This window comes from Anopheles funestus, chromosome 2RL (assembly GCF_943734845.2).
Source record: "Anopheles funestus chromosome 2RL, idAnoFuneDA-416_04, whole genome shotgun sequence".
Taxonomy (NCBI): Eukaryota; Metazoa; Arthropoda; class Insecta; order Diptera; family Culicidae; genus Anopheles; species Anopheles funestus.
The window spans coordinates 53526612-53546101 of NC_064598.1; the positions used below are offsets into that span (position 1 = coordinate 53526612).

General features: G+C 43.8%; 7 protein-coding genes across 8 annotated transcripts; 4 read left to right on the forward strand and 3 right to left on the reverse strand.

Annotated features, from left to right (window-relative positions):
• Window positions 1–71: 71 nt before the first annotated feature.
• Window positions 72–2580, reverse strand: LOC125763173 (polypeptide N-acetylgalactosaminyltransferase 35A). The gene is made up of 3 exons (XM_049426024.1): window positions 2395–2580; window positions 477–2301; window positions 72–404 (listed from the first exon to the last, which is right to left on the reverse strand). The coding sequence occupies exons 1-3, from the start codon at window positions 2421–2423 to the stop codon at window positions 273–275; spliced, it is 1986 nt and encodes a 661-aa protein (XP_049281981.1). The 5' UTR covers window positions 2424–2580; the 3' UTR covers window positions 72–272.
• Window positions 2581–3531: 951 nt separating this feature from the next.
• Window positions 3532–9709, forward strand: LOC125763165 (5'-3' exoribonuclease 1). Its single transcript, XM_049426011.1, has 9 exons — window positions 3532–3776; window positions 3898–4338; window positions 4412–4999; window positions 5074–5303; window positions 5388–6045; window positions 6134–6408; window positions 6472–6619; window positions 6687–9200; window positions 9285–9709. Exons 1-9 carry the CDS (start codon window positions 3702–3704, stop codon window positions 9345–9347), a joined length of 4992 nt encoding a protein of 1663 aa, XP_049281968.1. The 5' UTR covers window positions 3532–3701; the 3' UTR covers window positions 9348–9709.
• Window positions 9710–9919: 210 nt separating this feature from the next.
• On the forward strand, window positions 9920–12016 carry LOC125763180 (glycosylated lysosomal membrane protein B-like). The gene is made up of 4 exons (XM_049426031.1): window positions 9920–10191; window positions 10283–10543; window positions 10685–10846; window positions 11059–12016. The coding sequence occupies exons 1-4, from the start codon at window positions 10084–10086 to the stop codon at window positions 11740–11742; spliced, it is 1215 nt and encodes a 404-aa protein (XP_049281988.1). The 5' UTR covers window positions 9920–10083; the 3' UTR covers window positions 11743–12016.
• Window positions 12017–12103: 87 nt separating this feature from the next.
• Window positions 12104–13060, forward strand: LOC125763191 (general odorant-binding protein 72-like). The gene is made up of 4 exons (XM_049426043.1): window positions 12104–12359; window positions 12452–12619; window positions 12694–12805; window positions 12882–13060. The coding sequence occupies exons 1-4, from the start codon at window positions 12288–12290 to the stop codon at window positions 12965–12967; spliced, it is 438 nt and encodes a 145-aa protein (XP_049282000.1). The 5' UTR covers window positions 12104–12287; the 3' UTR covers window positions 12968–13060.
• LOC125763190 (general odorant-binding protein 72) lies at window positions 13038–16620 on the reverse strand. The gene is made up of 4 exons (XM_049426042.1): window positions 16507–16620; window positions 13641–13719; window positions 13341–13541; window positions 13038–13235 (listed from the first exon to the last, which is right to left on the reverse strand). Exons 1-4 carry the CDS (start codon window positions 16600–16602, stop codon window positions 13150–13152), a joined length of 462 nt encoding a protein of 153 aa, XP_049281999.1. The 5' UTR covers window positions 16603–16620; the 3' UTR covers window positions 13038–13149.
• On the forward strand, window positions 14694–16513 carry LOC125763177 (ionotropic receptor 21a-like). 2 transcript variants are annotated; one of them, XM_049426029.1, is made up of 4 exons: window positions 14694–14952; window positions 15014–15140; window positions 15210–15850; window positions 15931–16513. In XM_049426029.1, exons 1-4 carry the CDS (start codon window positions 14851–14853, stop codon window positions 16462–16464), a joined length of 1404 nt encoding a protein of 467 aa, XP_049281986.1. In that variant the 5' UTR covers window positions 14694–14850; the 3' UTR covers window positions 16465–16513. The 2 variants fall into 2 exon arrangements, with proteins under 2 accessions (XP_049281986.1, XP_049281985.1); XM_049426028.1 differs by having other exon boundaries at window positions 14696–15140.
• A 521-nt stretch (window positions 16621–17141) lies between the features above and the next one.
• LOC125763178 (histone acetyltransferase KAT2A-like) lies at window positions 17142–19477 on the reverse strand. The gene is made up of 5 exons (XM_049426030.1): window positions 18978–19477; window positions 18618–18898; window positions 18102–18552; window positions 17933–18025; window positions 17142–17860 (listed from the first exon to the last, which is right to left on the reverse strand). The coding sequence occupies exons 1-5, from the start codon at window positions 19448–19450 to the stop codon at window positions 17794–17796; spliced, it is 1365 nt and encodes a 454-aa protein (XP_049281987.1). The 5' UTR covers window positions 19451–19477; the 3' UTR covers window positions 17142–17793.
• Window positions 19478–19490: the final 13 nt, after the last annotated feature.

Consider the following 19490-nt stretch of genomic DNA (forward strand, 5'->3'; position numbering starts at 1 on the left):
GATACCGGTTCTGATATGAATTTTCCAAAGCCAGAGAATTGTGAAAGAAAAAAATCAATTTAACATATATGTTTGCCTTTCGATATACATTTTATTACACATGCACCTTGTGACAACGGAAAGAACATAACGATGTTGTATGCAAATGGTATGATTTATTCATTTAATTTCCTATCTAAAATGTAATGTCTGGTAAATTGTACGAACTAAAGCGAAAACCAAAGTCTGTGTGGAATACAAAAAGTTGCAGTATCTTATCATCAGTTCTGTGGTCATGAGATTATCAGATCCCAAGTGCTACGCGGGGAACTAACGCAAAGGTCCAGTCCCACCGGAGATCCCTTGCGCACATCTTTTACAGTTAAACAGCTGCCGGAAGCAATATTGTAGATCGGTGTACCGGACTGAAACAAAAGGGTAAGGCGAAATGTTACTAGTTACCTCTCGAATTGTCAGGTTTCATTTCTTTTGCTTACCGTTTTCCGATGTTTCCATGCCTGATCACCACCCATTTCGTGACATTTGTTCAGCTTCGGCTTTCCTTTGGTGGCACTAGATGGTGCATCCAAACATAGCAGCTGACCCAACACAAGCTCAGATTTTTCGGTTTCGTACCACATCTGTTGCTTAACGCGCAAACATGGTTGCAGCGCTAAACTGGAACCCTTCTTCCAGAGGCTTTTCTCGCTGTCCAGTTCCGTTGAGATGCATAACGTACTGTTCGACAGCCGTATCTGAAAACTAGCCACATAATTGCGCTTGCGCGAATGCCATGGTTCAAATTTTGGCTGCGTTGCATCGCCAGTCTCATCGTTCGTCTTCTCTCCGGGTACACGCAGTTGCGGGTAAATGTTGTCCAAATACCACCGAAACGGTTTGCAACCAAGACGTTCGCGCAGCTGTTGTCGCTCGCTAACATTACCGTACGGTACGTGGCGTGCCTGCGGTTGGTGCTCGTAGAAGAATCGTATGTAATCATCCATCCAGACATGCGCTAGTCGAAGAGAGTTGCGGATCATCGTATCCTGACCGTCGGGAGAACCATATGGTCGCCGTTTACGAAACACGTGACCAATGCGGGAACAGGGCAGCAGCTCAATGGACCCACCGCATTGCCAGGTACGAAATGAAATCTCCAAATTTTCGCCACCCCACACGTCCATGCCCATGTCGTACTCACCAAGCTCCTTGAAGTATGTCCGATCAATGGCAAACAGGCCGCCGGCCATCGTCGGCGAGTTGAACGGACCGATGAAATCCTTGTCCCGTTCGAGACTACCTTTCGGTAGGTTGTCCCACTTGAAGTGTAAACCCCAGTTGAATCCGCCCCGAACCAGTGGACTGGCGGTGTACGCAAATGTGTCCGAGTTAATGATATCGATCACGGGCATCGCTAGGATCGTGCGATCGTGCTTGATTCTTGAAAGCAACGGTTCGATCCAGTCCACATTCACCTCGATATGGCTGTCGAGGAAGATTAGCACCTGGCCGGTAGCGTTACGAGCACCGTAAACCCGGGACCGCATCAACCCTTCACGATTGACGTTTCGCAAGAGCCGCACTTTATCAGTGTCTAATTGCTTCAACTCATTCTCTAGTCGTCCACCAACAGTTAGGTCCTCGAAGTCGCTACAATCATCTACTAGAATTAGCTCCTTTAACAGGTAGGCTGGTGTTCGGTTAAGCACTGATTGCACAGAACGTAGCAACGTCTCGAGATGTTCGTTGTAGAAACACATCACGATAGATGCGGCTGGCAGCACCTTATCGTAAACTTGCGCTTCACAGAGCTTATGCCGTGTGTCCGGTATCGGTCGGAACGATCCAAGCTTGTTACTGACGAGCACGTTAAACGCGTGCTTCCTGTAACCGATGTCGCGAATAAACTGCTCCTCCGAGTTTTGCACCATGCCGAACTCATCCGTCCCATTCGGAAGCATGGGTTGCAGCTGATCAATCAACCGATGGCTGATGCGCCTCTTTTCCTTCTCATGCATAAACCGAGCATACTTTTCTTTGAACAAACTTTTACTCTTTTCCACTTGCTTGGACGACTTCAAGCGCAGTCTTTCATCCGAAGCCCCGAAGAGACTGTTCTGATGCTTCCCTATCCTTTGTCGAGAATCTTCTCCGATCGCGGCCGCGGAAGTTGGTGTTTTTGCCAATCGAAACTCACCACCTACAGTCTCGCCGTTCGTCGACGTGTTGCTCAGATTCCAGTACAGATACAAACTAATGGACCACGTCAATGAAGCGGCCATAACACCCCATAGGAATGATTTACTCGTCATTTTGGAGATTCTGTGAGGATCGGAACAAGAGGTCAACATAAAGTTATCAGCAACAGGTGGTGCAAAATACATGCAACGAGGAGAACGAAAGTAGTTATCTTACCTTTTCTTGTTGCTTGTCTTTTCGTTCATGGCCGCATGCTGCTTTGCAGCCGGATTTCAGATCACCTAGCAAATTAACATATTATACTAATGAGATTCACACCCGAATCATGGTTTTGTTGTAGAAGTTGATGTTGTGAATATTCTTTTTTGTGCATCTTTATTGACATAGTGAAAGCGTTCAGAACAGGTAATGCCCGACTAGCAATGTCAGCACTTTTTACATGCAAACCTTGGGGAAATGCTGTAAAACTCGTGTACAAACACGAATCCTTTGATTGTATGTGTAGGCTGACATCCAGCCATCATTGATAATGACGCAGTTTGTTGTGTGCTAAGTGCGGAGTGGACGTGTTGTGGGAGTTAGCAAATATTATATTCCTTTGTGCGTGAGTAATGCGCGGAAATTTGCAAATATGCGCGTTGTTTTGTGCAGTGCGATGTTAAAGTGAGTGTTGTGCTTGTCTTTCCGTGCCATAAATGTGTGGTGTTAGTTTTTCTCCTCCACTACGTGCTTGCTTCGGCAAGCACATTGAGTTTGTAGTGAGGATAAAAACTTTCGGTACATGTTATGGAAATTGCTTCGTTTATTACACACCGATAAATATAATTGGTGCTGTGTGTTGCGTGTGAAATAGTGATTAATTTTCTTGTTGATCTTGTGTCGTAAAATCAACAAGTCGCAATTAGTTTGTGAATTGATTTTATGTTCATATATTTATGCATCTTGGGTGCAGACTGCTGTCTGCTGCATGCTGAATTTTTTGACACTACTGTCTGCTGCATGCTGAATTTTTTGACGCATCCTACAAGGTGTCTGTGGGACGGGCTGTTGGACGTCACGTATTGGTGTTGGTGTCCATACAAAAAAAACGGCTGTTTGTTACCCGGGTGGTCTCGCTCCGACCAATTAGACAATGGAGCGTTTGGCGCTATTGGATAATGGTAATATATAGTTATTTTCAAGTTGGTGAAAAATAGTTTTATACAAGTTGGTTTGTACATAAAACACAAGTACATAAAAGATGAATATTGCAAATTGGTAATAAACAGCAGCAAAAGACGTTGCTGATAAAACCACAGTAGAGAATAGGTCCACCTTTATATTCAATTATGTACATACCTTGGGTTGCAATTTTTCTTGCTGTCAAAATCGACTTCACAAAAACCAACCGGAGGAGCCAGGGAGAGAAAATACTCTTGTGAAATAACCGCAACCAACGCTTTCCTTTTTTTACCTTTCTATCATATTCCGCAATTCTGTGGCGTATTCGAAACGGAAATAAGGTTGTTTTTAAGTAATCAAACATGGGTGTACCAAAGTTTTTTCGCTATATGAGCGAAAGATATCCTTGTTTATCCGAGCTGCTGCGTGAAAACCAAGTAAGTTTCGCACGCGCGTACGTGTGTGTGTGTGTACACATGTGAAACGCGTTGATGGTAAAATTAATATTTTCTTTTCGCTTTGTCTCCCGTATGGTACGGGGTACCAATGGATGAATAGGTGCCAGAATTTGATAATCTTTATCTCGATATGAACGGGATCATACACAACTGCTCGCACCCGAACGATGCAGATATACATTTCCGGATCGATGAGGCGGGAATATTCGACGCGATATTCCATTATGTTGAGTTTTTGTTCAAGCTCATAAGACCACAACAAGTTTTCTTCATCGCCGTGGATGGGGTGGCGCCGCGCGCCAAAATGAACCAACAGCGAGGTCGCCGTTTCCGCTCAGCGCTTGAAGCTCATGAACTGTTGGAAAGAGCAAAGGCGAACGGAGATCCTATTCCTCAAGATAGTCCCTTCGACAGCAATTGTATAACACCGGGGACACCGTTTATGGTGCGGCTACAGAATGCGTTAGAGCATTTCATTCAAGTGAAGATTGCTACTGATCGCCTGTGGAAAGCATGCACTGTCATTCTCAGTGGGCATGAGGTGAATCGTTTTGCTGATGACTGTTTACTCCATGATCAACAAATAATTTTACCTTTCGTTTATGTTTTTTTAGACTCCTGGCGAAGGCGAACATAAGATTATGGAGTATATTAGACACGCGAAAGCTCAGCCCGGGTTTAACCCAAACTTACGGCATTGTTTGTATGGATTGGACGCCGACTTAATCATGTTGGGATTGTGTACACACGAACGCTACTTTTCGCTCTTGCGAGAGGAAGTAAAATTTGGAAAAACCGACAAAAAAGAGACGGTCCTTAAGGATATTCGATTCTACCTTTTACATTTGACGCTGTTGAGCGAGTACCTTGAACTGGAATTTGCTAGCGTTCGTGACCGGCTACGGTTTCCTTTCGACATAAACAAATTGATTGACGATTGGGTGCTGATGGGGTATTTGGTAGGAAATGATTTCATTCCTCATGTGCCACATCTGCATATCAACGAAAATGCGCTCCCCATTCTGTATAGTGCATATAAGGATGTTTTACCCCAGATGGATGGATACATTAATGAGGGTGGTATATTGAATTTGCCCAGGCTGCAACTATTAATGAGACGTCTGGCGGACATCGATCGGCATATATTTCTCGATCGGTATACGGAACTGAAGTATTTGGAGTCAAAGTGTGGTAAAAATAATGTAAGCACTTTCCCCTATTCAGCCTTTTTCCAGTTGATTAAAGTTGATTTATTTCTTTGCCTTTGACTATTTAGCTGGAAGCATTTGATGTGAATGCGGATGAGATCATTGCCTCAAGCGAAATGGATAAAGACTTGGTGGCACTCATCATGTCTTCGGAAATGTTAGACTCCGATGGAGAAGATAACGAGGCACCAGTAACGCTGGACGACATCGAAAACGATCCCGAATTGTTCGAGAAGGAGTTCCAAAGCTATAAAAGAAACTACTACATGACTAAGATGGGATACGCAGATTTTACTGAGTATGTAGTAGTTTTTTACTGATTTTGTTTAAAGTACCTCAACTAAGCCACCGTTCTTACTTTCGTACTCTATTCTCTCCACAGGGAGGTTCGAGCGGAACAAACCGAATGCTATATTCGAGCCCTCCAGTGGACGCTACACTACTACTATCGCGGAGTAGTATCATGGTCATGGTATTACCCGCATCATTATGCGCCTTTTATCAGTGATGTGGATAATTTCGCCGATCTCAAACTAGAGTTCGACATAGCGCGACCGTTCTTGCCTTTTCAGCAGCTACTTAGCGTGCTTCCCGCGGCTAGCCGACAACATTTGCCGTCTGCCTATCATGATCTCATGATCAACCCTAACAGCTCCGTATATGACTTCTATCCAACGGATTTCAGAACCGATTTGAATGGAAAGCAACAAGCATGGGAAGCGGTCGTGCTGATCCCATTTATTGATGAAAAACGCTTGCTGAAAGCCATGGCTCCGTGCGATACGTTCCTAACGGATGAGGAAAAGCAACGGAACGTGCATGGACCGATGCTTAAATATCAGTACGACGCAAATCAAAAGACCCCACTTGAGGCAAAGTATGGTTTTACGCGTATCGACGAGCTACCAGTCAGGCGAAGCGAAATATGGCGGGATAATTTACACGTTCCTCACAACAAGTTGGTTCTTGGGCCTTCGAAAGGTGCCGTGTTGCACGGTTACGCGAAAGGATTTCCCACGTTCAAACATTTACCACATCATGTGAGTAACTGATGCGGACGGCTGTTGTTTAACAGGCAGCATGGAAATGGAAGTTTTAATTGTTTTGCCTTTTTTACACCAATTGCAGGGTGAACTGAAGAGTTTACATGTAAAAATTTTTAATTTTGCCAGTAAGAACGACAGCATGATGGTTGTGCTTGATTCACCGGTTGACCAGACATCAGACACGGCAGAACTTGCTAAGAATTTACTAGGTAAAATCGTACACGTAAGCTGGCCCCACTTAATGGAAGCCATTGTGGTGCGGGTGTCGGATCGATCGAAGACGTACGAACGGAACAGCGAACCGCTGCAGACAGATGAAAGATCGTACAAACTATCCTGCACATCAATTACCGAACAGTATGCGAAGAAAATGCTCCCATCACAGTAGACCGTGACTTAAAACAACGTCTATATTCACAGCAACAACAACCGTTTGGCGATAGATGTCGGCACGATCAATCAGCTGGTGCATGTTAGAATTGCTATTGGTACAGAATATGTTTTGGAGAATTACGGCTTTGCGTTGCGAAAATTGTGGAACAACATAACCACGGCGTATCCGGCACAAGTAAGAGCATTACGCAAATTTCAAATGTTCCAAACGTTCAGTATATAATGATGCCATTCCATTCTAGGCCATTGTTTATGATCTGCAAGATGTGATGAAGCAGGAAAAAACATATCTGGAAATGCATGAAATGTTTCCACAGGAAAGTGTGACATTCCTACGTGCTTCTGAATTCTACGGCAGCATGGGTTACGTAGTGGATGTTTCAGGAACAACGAAACGTGTGCAGGCAAAGCTTCTTGTTTACGAAGAGCCGGATCTGGGCCAGGTGTTTTATGTGCACCGTCAGTCGTTGCAGGCGTACCGGAATGTCAATGACACATCTGCCATGCTCGGCATTTCGGTAGGACTGCTGTTACAGCTGACCGGATCATTGCTTGTGGCGCCCGGCGGGCACCGTGCGCTAAACGTAGGCGACAAAACGATCAATATCGGATTGCGGCTTCGAATGATGTCGAAGGATGAAGAAACGGTCGGTTACTGTCGTAAGGTGAACAAAATGTGGCTATTTTCGGAGAAAACCGTCAAGTTGATCGAAATGTACCTCGAGCGGGTTCCCGATTTGTCCGAAAAGTTCAAACGCATGGGCAAAACCAACATTTACTTCGAGACCGATCTCTTTGGCGAAGGGAACGAAGGTAAGCTGAAGGAACTGAGCGATTGGTTGAACTTGCAAGATCACATAAGCGCCGAACGACGGAGCTGCGGTATCATGTCGCTGGAACAGAATGCAATGCAAAAGCTAACTGAAATCATCGATAAGTATAGGGACATGCACCAACCGAAAGTGCAGACAATGTTTATCGATGCAAAGAATTTGTATCGGCCCGGCATGAAGAATGCGAAAGTGATTGACCCGTCGGCTACATTTGAGCTGTTGGATCGCGTGATCGTGGTGCAAGACAAAGAGGATGTGCCGGTCGGTGCACGGGGTACGATCATCGGCATACACCGTGTGTCCGATCCTAATCCGGTTCGCCGAGAAGCTATTGGGCAAGAAGATATTAATTTGGAGATTTTATTTGACAAACCATTCGCTAAGGGTGCGTGTATTAGCAATGTTCCAAGCACTGAGAAGCGGGTAATGCGCCTTGCACAGGGTGCCATACTGAACATTTCTTATGGTAAAGCCTCGGCAGGGTATCGTTACAAAATACTATGTGATAGTAGTGCGGAGCAAGAAACTAAAGGCTTAGACTGTGTCAAATCTAACGCAACGGCAGATTCAATACAACGGCGCGTGAATGAACGTATAGGCAAGCGCACTAACGTATGGAACGGTAACAATACATTTGTTGGAACATCGATGGAACGGCCCGCGCATAAAGAAACGGATCAGCAACGAAAGATCGAGTTCGAACGTTTGTGGAGGAAATTAAAGGAATCACCAAATGGATCGGGAACTCTTTTTGATGATAATGATGTTGAAAGCTTTGTGCAATCAAATCGCAACCGTTTGGGTAATCAAAATCGAACGTCAACTGAAAAAAGTTCTGTAGATTGGAGAGTGAAGAGTGAAACCGTGGCGAAGAATGATTGGAATAGTGTTGAGCAATGGACTGGAGATAAGCGCTCGGATCATCAGAATAATGAATCTATCCCGAGTAGATTGGCAGCTAAAAAAGTTTCTTGGAGAACGAAAAATGATGTGGTTCCGAACAGTGGTTCTAATAGTGGGGATCAGTGGAGTGGAGATAACATGGCCGGTTATTTGAAACAAATGCTACGAATTGAGGACACAGGAATCCAGGATAAGCAGATGAGTCAACCGCCCGGTATGACAGTACCCGCCCCAGCAAGTCTGCCCAAACCACCAATTCAATGGCAGATGATGTCATCTGAGAAAAGTTCCTCCGAAGGCTCCTCAACCGTCCACGGCATGCCATCCGTAAACATACCACAACAGCATATGTTACCAACAGTCGGAAATGCACAAGTGCAGTCGGGGTTTAAAAGCATGATGGGTCCTCCAACCCACATAAGCAATCATCAGCAACAACAGTTGCCATATGCGCCAATGCATATCCAACCGGCATTCCCATCGCCCGGGATGAACATGAACCAACCGTTTGGTGGGTTTCAACAACCGACGATGGTGCCTCCATTCGTCCAGCGAATCCGGCCTCCCATATACGTTGACAATGGTGCAATGATGATGATGCAACATCCACACACCCAGCAGCAACCACAGCCACAAAAAGCTCAAGAGCGGCAGCAATATCCTTGGGGCCCGAAAGGACCACAGCATTTGAGTTACAACCAAAATAATCCTGCCGGAAAAGGTGCTTTTGTGCCCTTGCAGGCAATGAAAAAGACTGCTAAAGGCAAATCTAGGAATAGTGATAATTGTGCAGCAAATAATAGTTTCGTAGGAAGCAAAGATAGCACGCAACAAGCTACAGTGCCTACAACAGCACAAACATCGATGCCTGCTGCCACAGGTGGTAGCAATACTTTCAATGAGAAAAATGCTCGCCGAAGACAAGAGGTTGAACAGAAACAAGCAGATGTCAACCAAGGATTCGCCAGTTTTTTGGCACAAAAATCAGACCCAAAGAATGGAAACACTGCTGCCGTAAAGGTAAACGAACATTCCTAACTTCTTCTGCATAGTAATTATAAAGTAATGCTGTACTGTTTTCTTTTCCAATTGTAATAATTTTAGAACGTCACATCTAGACCGAAGACTCGCATAGCTGCACGATTTGGCGTAACTCCAGATGGATAAGTAATGTACAGGATGACGACGGGACGTATTATTCTGCTTCTCTGCGGAGTGTATACTATGCTAATAGTAGTAATATGATGTGCGCGCATATGTAAGCCAAAATGATGATCTACGACTTCTCCTCGTTCTTGGCTTAAACACCACTAAGGCCATTTCTGGCTTACTTGACTTGTAAGGTATTAAAGATGTTTTGACAAACTTTTATACGATTAATAATGTGTGTACCTACTAGTAGAAGAATGAAAGGCGTACCCTGAACAACGGCAGCTAATTGCTACAACTTTACCATCACTATACAAAACGAATGTGTAAAATACATAATAATTTAGAACGAATAGATGAACGTTCAAAGCGACGTACAAGTGGTTGTGTATTTATTTATTGATGGAAGAACTAAAATTTGAGTAATCCTCGCAAAAGTTATCACAACACATTTACATTCTTCAACCAGAGGTATTTGAAACAGCATGTGTCTACATCTCCGAAAGCAAAATGCGCGTGAATGTGATATTTCTACGAATCCTCACCAGAGGGCGGGTAATAAATGGTCGACAGAAATCTAAACAAAAACAATTAGATTAAATGACAGCGGTTGTCAGCTGTATCGGTTGTGCTTTGTTCAGTGCGAAATCAAGTGCCTTGTTCGTTGACTGAAAGGCATATTTTGTGTAAATTAGTATAATATTTCAAATATATCCAAAGTGTACCTTAGTCGTTGAACTAATTGAGGCTGAAGATGATAGCGCAACATAGACATAAATGTGTTTCCTTCTTGGGCTTTGCTATTTCATTGCTGTTTCTGAGCGTTGCCCTTTGCGATGAGCAGAGCAAATTACAACGAAAAGTAGGCCGTTCTGAACATTTATCAAGCTGATCTTGGCTGCAGCTACCCTCGATCTCGAGTGAGTCACAACTTGTGTGTTTTCTTGTTTCAGCTGACTGCAACATTGAATCCGGGATGCAGAGATTTCTGCGAAAATAATACAGCTATCACACTGGTGCATATTGCGGCCGCATCCGACACGGACACGATTCATTATGTGTGGGATTTTACAGGGAAACCAACCATTCTGGTGGCCCTAACGAGCAAACAGGCCGAATTTCACATCGATTGGCCGAGATTGATGGATAGCAAACCGGAATCGGTTTACTTTACCGAAGTTCCACAATACACTTTTATGGCGATTATCAACCGGGTAGGCGGACACAGTCACATCAACTTAGCTGGCAATAGGCGGAGACAGCTGTTACCATCGGATAGCATGGCAACTGTCTTTGCCGCCGTATGACTCAATGGTTACATGTTTTTGCTTTGTTTTTATTCTCATGTGTCTCAGATGTTCCAGTACGACGACGCTGAAGATCGTGCAATGTTGGATGATGATACAAATGTATTCGTTTACGATCCGCATAATTTCACGTGGAACCGCAGCCTGCTGTGGTCGAACGAAAAGGATGCTATGATGGCAATCAATGCGGGTGATGATTTTCTTTTCAAGGTAAGTGCATACCATCCATTTCTTTCTCAGCTCACGGTCATTTGGTTATCGATTTTCTATTCACATGCTAGTTTGTTGTTGATATTGATTATGCTGATAAATATGCATAAGTGTAGTTTTTCCTTCGAACCTGGTGTATCGTTATGTGTGCGTTTTTCCCCTGTTTACATCAACAGCAACTAACTGTTATCGTTTTCTTTCTCGTTATGCAGTTAAATGCCTACTCAACGAAAGACCACGGCATGGACTTTCCACATTTGCTGCACACGTCAAATTCCACCCAGATAGACATAGTGTTCAACAACATAACGAACCGTTACGCGAGTCCTCGTTTCGCTATCGAGCTGCTATTTGTCGTATCGGAGCAAGCTGTCGTCGAATCGGAATTCGAAGTTACGAAGCGTAAAACGCTGGACGATGAGCATACGCCGGGCATTTTCGAAATCGTCGACGTACTGTCACCGGGCGCCTTCACCTTCTCGGCCGGTGGGTACCTTGAGTTTCGACCCGTTTCATACACTCACCCCGAACGGGACGTGGCCACATCGACTGAAACGCGTCAAAGTCAACCGGTTACTATACGGTCTCCATCGGCAGCACTGCAAACCACTCTGGCATACGCGCTGTACGGTACGAAGTTGGATAGCTACCTAGTGCAGGGCATGAATGTTTCGTTCGGTGTCAGCGAGGATGGATTTTACCGCAAGACGAACTACACCACCATGACCTTTCAGGTCGGTTACGGTATGCCACCGGTTGAGGAGTTGTCCGCATTCGTGCTAATTGTAGCCGGTATCGGTATCGGCGTACCGTTAATCGTGTTGGTCGCGAGCACCATGTACGTTTGTATCAGGAAGCTGCGCAATCGCGACCGATTCCAGCAACAGCGGCTGTAATGATTCTTTTGCAGTAGGGCGCATCTATGGCCAAAAGATATCTCATTCCTTGATGCTCGCTTTTCCGCGGCAGCAACTAACTTGTTTGCTCCTTTCGGAGATACAAAGCGCACACACACAGACAAACACGTGGAAAGCTGGTAAACAGTATATAAGGAAGGCACTCTATAGCTGTACGGCGTGTGTTAATAGTGAATTTTATGCAAATCGACCCTTTTTTAGAGTGTTGTATAACTGTGTTATTAAAATAAAATTGTTTAATTTTATAGCAAAACGGCATAATGACAGGAAATAATTGATTGTTGATTTTCCGAACCCCTCTCATTATCCGAGCATTCTTATTCTAAATTTAATGATAGATTCAGCAAAGGTTGCGTCTCATATCCGCAAACGCTCACACGATCCATAGCGCGTCGAGTGATACGTCGCGTCTTGTTAAAAGATGTCGTTTCATTCATGAGTATAAAATCAACTATGCAAATGGTTCGCACAAGCAGTGTATGTTTTGTGATTGCACTCGTGACAGGTACTAATTTCGTCTTGTAATGAGACTAATGACTTTATACGAGCTAGTACTACTGGTGATTGGTGTCATGCTAATCAATCGCTGTGCAGGTGTGAGTACACGCAACAGAGTACAGTTTAAAACACAGTTGCAGTTCCACTTATTTTGTGTGCTAATTTTCATCCCCCCCCCCCCCCCCCCCAGAAAGGTACAATGGATCAAATGGCAAGAACCAGTGCCATGATGCGATCGGTTTGCATGGGAAAACACAAGGCGGACGAAAGCTTGATCGATGCGCTTGGACGTGGCGAATTTGCCGATACGAAGGAACTCAAATGTTACGCAAACTGTGTCCTGGAAATGATGCAGGCGGTAAAATGTTTAGCAATTAATTGGAAAAGCAAATTATTATCTACCTTCACTCTAACTTCCCCGTTTCGTTGTAGATGAAGAAAGGAAAAGTTATCGCCGATAGCGCCATAAAACAGATTGATTTGCTTATTCCGACCGAGATCGCCGAACCGACAATAAAGGCATTCGATGGTTGCCGTGATTCAGGTAGGTGATGTTTGCTCCTTTACCATCTTCCAGGCATCGAATTAAAATTGTTTCACCCGTTTTTTTTTAAATACAGCAAATGGAATCAAAAATTCGTGCGAAGCTGCATATGCACTGCTAAAGTGTCTACATGCGAACAATCCAAGATATTTCTTTGCGTAATTACCATCATGCATATTATTTCCGATTGGTTACGTGGGTGTGGTTAGCATTTAAAAAGAAACAAAAACACGAATAAAGGTACAGCAACAGTTACAGGAGAGTTCGATTTATTCTCTCAAAATCTTTATCATGCCAGAAAAAAAATATTGAGACATATTTTAATGTTGAAATGGAAACTGTGGCTATGGGAAAACGAACATGGGATTATTTTTGTAAAAGCACTGCAACAGTATTGCTGCCGCATCACAATGATCTTTAACGCCTAGAGCTGAAAATGAATCGAACAGGGAAAGGATAGTTTTAAACCAAAAAAAAAAAACGTAGTAAAAATTGCTTCCCAGTTTTTGGTGGGTCATCATTTGTTTTCACCTACCTGCCGATTTACACGCATCGAGCCCGGCCCGAAAGGCCGGTTTCATGTTTTCCGGCAGCATGGTGTCTATTTGTTTAAGCGATTTCTCATAGTTCACCTTCCCTTTGCGTGCCACCTGCATAATGTCCAGCAGACAGCTAACGTAGCATTTAAAGTCTTTCGTATCAGCAAAAACCCCCCGATTAACATCATCTGCCACAGCTAGGAAAAATGTAAAGAAAATGGCAGCGCTTTTAGAATCGTAGGATCATTTCGAGTTAAACTTTTTTTTTTTTTGGTGTCGCTTCTACACGTCAGTACCGTCCGATATTTTATGCTTCGGTTGGCAAACTTGCCGGAAGGTCTTGGCCGTCTTTTCCAACTGTTCTTGGCTGATGGTCTACGGTATAGAGAGGGAGGAAAAAAAGAAATTTAATTGTCAGCAAATTTAAATAAATTATGATAATACTCATTTCTTAGCGAACATCACAACTACTGTTGGTGTTATTAAATTTGAAATCAAATGCATTCTGCAAACATGTAAATCTCGTAGTGTGCTACACACAGAAGACAGTTGGGCCGTACGTGCTGATATGAATAATTTATCTTAGCGGTCAATCTGAACGTATGTTCAAATATTTACACAACGAACTGCAAAAAAGGCAATGCAATTGAGACCACGTTTCTGATCGCAAGCAATGAGAATTGGGACAAAAAAGCACCGACATCGGGCAATCAAATCTAATGATGTTATTAGCAATGATCCGATATAATCATCAGGCGATCGAATTACGGTGCCTGTAAACATATTAAATCAGAAGGGAAAACTATAAAAATACGTTACATTTATGATGCAGCTACGTGTCTTCGACAAAAATCATTTACTTACAATTCATTCAAGTTCGGACTCAAGATGGACGCACCAACGGAATTGGGTCTACTAGACCTAAACAGTGGTACAATTCCTGCAATAACTGTGCTAATGCGGTTTTTGATCCTCAAGTACTACACGCCTTACTACAGCTTCTGTACGATTGGAAAAGATTTTCTCGATGATTTAGCGGTAAGCAGAATTTTGCTGTCCGTCGACGATCAACTCGACTCCAAGTTGCTGCTCGCCATCGACAATGGTTGCCAAGCGTTTGTGGTCGACGAACCGGGCATTGAGAGATTTCTAAATCTCTACATTCCCCTTCACGATGTGGCTCGGCAGCGATCGTTGGATAAAAGCTTGATCCTGCTTGTAACGCAACAAAATCAAACAGAAGTGTTTGATCATTTACGATCGCAGGATGTTTTTCGTGGTATGATAGCAGTCCAGTAAGAGGAGGGGGCTTTCGTTTGTCGAGTGACGATCATAACTTTTGCATTTATTGTTGTACAAACAGAGCTACCTAACGTGCTGGTGGTGGTGTACGATAAACAGGAACGTCCAGCTAACCTCTACACAACGACCATCAGCATCCCGGGTGTACTTGAACGAAAAGTAAACTTGACGTTGAAACAGCTATCGATCGAGTGGAACAACTGGATGAATTACACCTTTTTCCCTGATAAAACTAGTGATCTGATGGGCTATGTATTGCGGACGTCCATGTGCAATTATCTGCCCTTTACGGGCTACGAACGTTTGGTATGTATGGGACCTTGTATGGATTGATGATCATGTGTTCATTTTCCTTTCATCCAAACAGACGGAAGGTGCCGGCAATGCGTTCGATTCTGTAACAGGCAAACGTTCGATATGGTTAGATGGGACAGAACTACAGCTGCTAGTCTCCTTTTGCGAACTTCGTAATTGTAACATTCTAGTGATCCCTGGTAGGTATTGCGACAACGCTTCAGGATAACGCTCAGCACTAATCGGGTTTTGCTTTGGATTTTTTGCAGAGGATGAAGATGAGTGGGGTGACGTGTACCCGAATGGTACAGGCAACGGGTTGATGGGGAGTGTAGCCGAACGTCGAACCGATATTGCGTTCGGCGCATTTTACCTCTGGTTCAAGCCCTATAATTTCTCGACCTATACGGCCACCATCAGCCGATCGGGTGTAACCGTGCTTGTGCCCAAACCGAAGATGCTTCCATTCTGGCGTACTCCCTTTCTTTCGTTCTCGTGGCCACTCTGGATAGCCGTGTTGGTCACACTACTTGCCGGTATTGTGGCAACATGGATCGCTGGCACCGTGCGGTACCGTTTATTGCTACTTTCCGTTGCTACCGATCATGCGGAGGATGATCTTCTTACAGAACAAATTACGCTGAGCGATGCTGTGCTCATGATGGTAGGATTCTTTGTGGCCCAATCGTCATCCATACGTAACGACCTTTGGTCGTGCGTTTTTCTCTTTACCTCTCTACTGCTGGCCGGATTTATGGTGAGCAATCTATACAGTGGAGGTTTGGCCAGCATCATGACGGTTCCACAGTACGAAAAATCAATCGATTCTGTGAAGGAGTTTGCATCTACCGGGATGAAATGGTTCGGCCCAACACCCTACTGTTTGGAGGAGATTTGGAATGCCACCGAAGTAAGCTAAATATTCATTGCCAAATTTTATTAATTATACTGATTTTGTTCCCTTTCTTTATTTCTTTGACGTTCGGATAGCCACACTTGCAGCAAATTCTAAAAACCTACATTGACGCCGGACCGGAAGAAATGAATTTGCATGCGCACATAGGTGACAGTGGCTTCATTATCGAACAAGCGCAGCACGGTAACTTTGCACCAAGCAACTTTCTTGATCGGGAATCTTCGACGACTTTGCAACCATTGAAGGACTACGTCTATACACAAAACTGTGCGGCCTTGATAACCAATACCAATCCATTGAGGTCGAACCTTAACGAGTACATATTGCGCATACAGCAATCTGGAATACTGTACCATCTCGGTATACGGACCGCCATTCGGTACCTTCCCACGGACGTGATGCAAAACATCGATCGTTCTAGGGTTCATCAACAAAATGAAGGTGCGGTAACGTTGGAAATTGGCCACTTTTTGGGAGCATTCTTCATACTGGGCTATGGGCTATTGTGTGCTGGACTTGTGTTTGTAGGTGAACTATGGGGCACAATGATCGTACGCCGATTGAATGAGAGCCTTAGGTGGAAGGTAACATACATAACTCCCTACTGAACGGTTTTTTGAAGTATTTTGTGAAAATTGTATAATGCTCACATGCACTTGTAGCGTTTGCAATGAAAGCCATAGAATGCTGTACACCGCTAACGCTGTCACTGTACTCGTAAAGGACATTTTGCTTGGAACGTACATCGCCAACAATTATGACATGGTTTCTTGCATCACACGGGATAATACGCACATACATGCAATGATGTAGGAAGGTACACTTAACACTATTCTATCGCAAACGATCGCTTATTTCGGTTTGTATTTTTTCCTCTCGTGGTCGATAGTACACTGAAAGGTTTTTGTTGTTGAAAAGAACATTTTAAACCATCGAGAGGAATCATTTATTGCGAGTTCCAAACTTTCAACGAACGATGGAAGTTTACACTTCATCGATAAAAATTGTAGTGCTGCAAATAGTAATTAAATGATCGCCAGTATTGGGCATAAAGCTTCACTCGTTGATAACTTAATCGCTACAATGGAGTATGACTAGACACACAGTCGACTTAATGATGGTGGGTAATCTAACTTGTAATTATCTCTTTATGATGTGGAAATCTAATCATTGTTTCGAGTTACACTTCAGCGATCTTTGAATAAGTTTTCGAAATGTGATGAGGTTCTTAGTGTTTCGACGGAAGTGATCGTTTTGTTTGAACAAATTTTGATTTGTGTTATAGTTTTTGAATTCATTATATTTGTTTTATTTGGAGCTTTCATGTAAAATGCAAAATTCGTAATATTGTTTTCAAGGTGTATGCGTTGGACCAATGAAGAGAGGATCCAGCAAGCTATTCCATGTTACATGTGTGGTTCTGGTGGAAAGTTTTCAACTATTTCATAATATTATTTACTGTGTCCTATTGTTACTCTTTCAGTTCCAATGTTGTCGCTTTCTAAGCCAACCACTGGCATGTTGAGTATATCTTCCTTTCCCAGCGTTCCGGGCACTGAGCCAGCAACTGAAATGGTAACGTGTCGTGATGGACCAACGACACCTGGTACACTCTTTCTTCCATAACTACTCTTCGCATCCGATTTTCTGTACATGGTTCCGTACGATTGGAAACCATACCGACGGTCATCATTAGCAACGCATTTTTTGTAATTTTTTCGATGTTCACCCACTAAACTGGGTGGACATTGAGTGGTATCCTTTTTGGTACTGCCGGCAGCCACGGCGTCGGCTACCGTGCTAGCACTTGCTTCGTCTTCGTCCGTGCCATTTTCGTTATCCTTATCGTTCTGATCATTATCTTCCTCTTCATCATAATCGTCGTCTTCCTGGCATGTTCCATGTAGTCTTCCACGATCGATATTGTTTAGTGGACATCATTTATCCCATAGACCGATTTCTTTCATTTTGGTTTGAAAGTACCGTTCGAGAGTGTTGGCACAGCTGTTGACAACAAAATGATCGCAATTGTAAACGGAAAAAATAGGGAAAACGTTCTCTTCTAATCCAACTTACCGGTAGTATTCCGTTTCTGGAGAATTGTAGAGACGACAATTGGTAAAAATTCGAGCCATGTCAGCCATGAACAACCGTCTTGTGACGTAATATCTGCACAATTAAACAATTAAATACAAATGGGTTAATAGATTTCGTCATGTATGCTTATTTCATATCATAAACTTACTTGTTCTTCAGCCGTTCTGTCATGGTTTTGAGATCCATCGGGTATTTAATGTGATCATAATAGTCAGGAACTTCCACCTGATTGACTGGCTTCAAGAATGGCCATGCGGCCGTATGCTGCCGAACGGCAAGCAACACTCCGCTCAGCGAATTGGCTAATTTATCCGGGTCAGCCGATTCCTCTAGTGGACGAGCAGTGCGCTGTGCTCGGAAGGTCGGTCGCCACCCTACTTCTCGCAGACCCGGTATTGATTCGATCGGTATGCTACGGACACCTTCCTTGAAACAGGTTAGCCCCGGATGCACCTTCTGTACCTCCTGCTGGCGCTGAGTGATCAGTTCCTTTACGATCTCTTTTTGCTTTCGTATAACCGAGCTGAACTGTGTATAGATCAAGCTGGGATGGAGCTCACAGTGCATCAGTGTGGCTCCCTCGTACTCTTTGATAAATCCTGTGAATCATTAGAGAATCTTTTAGTATTACCAAGGGACATAAAGAGCCTAACCATGTACGTACCAGCATACACGTGGCGTGCTACCTTAATATCTTTGGAAAATCCCTGCTTTTTGAAATATCCGATCGCAAACTCATCCGCGTAAGTTAGGAAATGTTTAATGCCCCTTTGAGTGCTGTAATCCTTCAGATGATTCATTAAATGTGTGCCGTATCCCTTCACCTGTTCGCTGCTAGTAACGGCACAGAAAACGATTTCTGTAAAGCCTTGCGATACGAACGTACGGAAGCAGATTCCGCCGATCGGACGACCCTCTTTAATCAAGGCCAGCGTCTTATGTTTCCTAGAAAGTGATAGGGAAATAAAAATATTCATTAAACATCAAATGAAAAGACTTCATACAAATTGCAAAGCAAACATACGGATCGAACAACAGTTGGCTGATGTACTCTCTGGGCATTCGAGGCAGCTGATGAGCGAAAACACTGTGCAACCCAAGCAACCACATCCTCGTGTGCTTCGTCACGGCCTTTGTAAGAGAATTTCCTACCACGTGAAATTCGATTTCTCGACGATTTTCCTCTGCCTTTGCTGCCTCATCACGTGGAGCATTTGGTGGAAAAACAATCTCGGCCATGCTGGAGTTTGAGTTTGAGTCGTTGATGCGCTTTAAAGCCCGCGCCACTACTTCATCGGAAAGATCTTCACAGTCCGATTCGTTTTCGTAGTGCTTTGTTGCATCCAGCTTTCTACCAGTTCCAGCCATTGATGATGTTCTTTCGTGCTGACGTTCTTGTTTGTACAGGGAAAGTGAAGCTGCGGCTTCAAAGTGAGAATCTTCGTTCAACCCTTCCTGTTGGAGCGCCTTTTCCGGGACTTTTCGATCACGCTGCATTTTAACAACGCATCAGCAACTGCTGGTAGACGCACTGAAA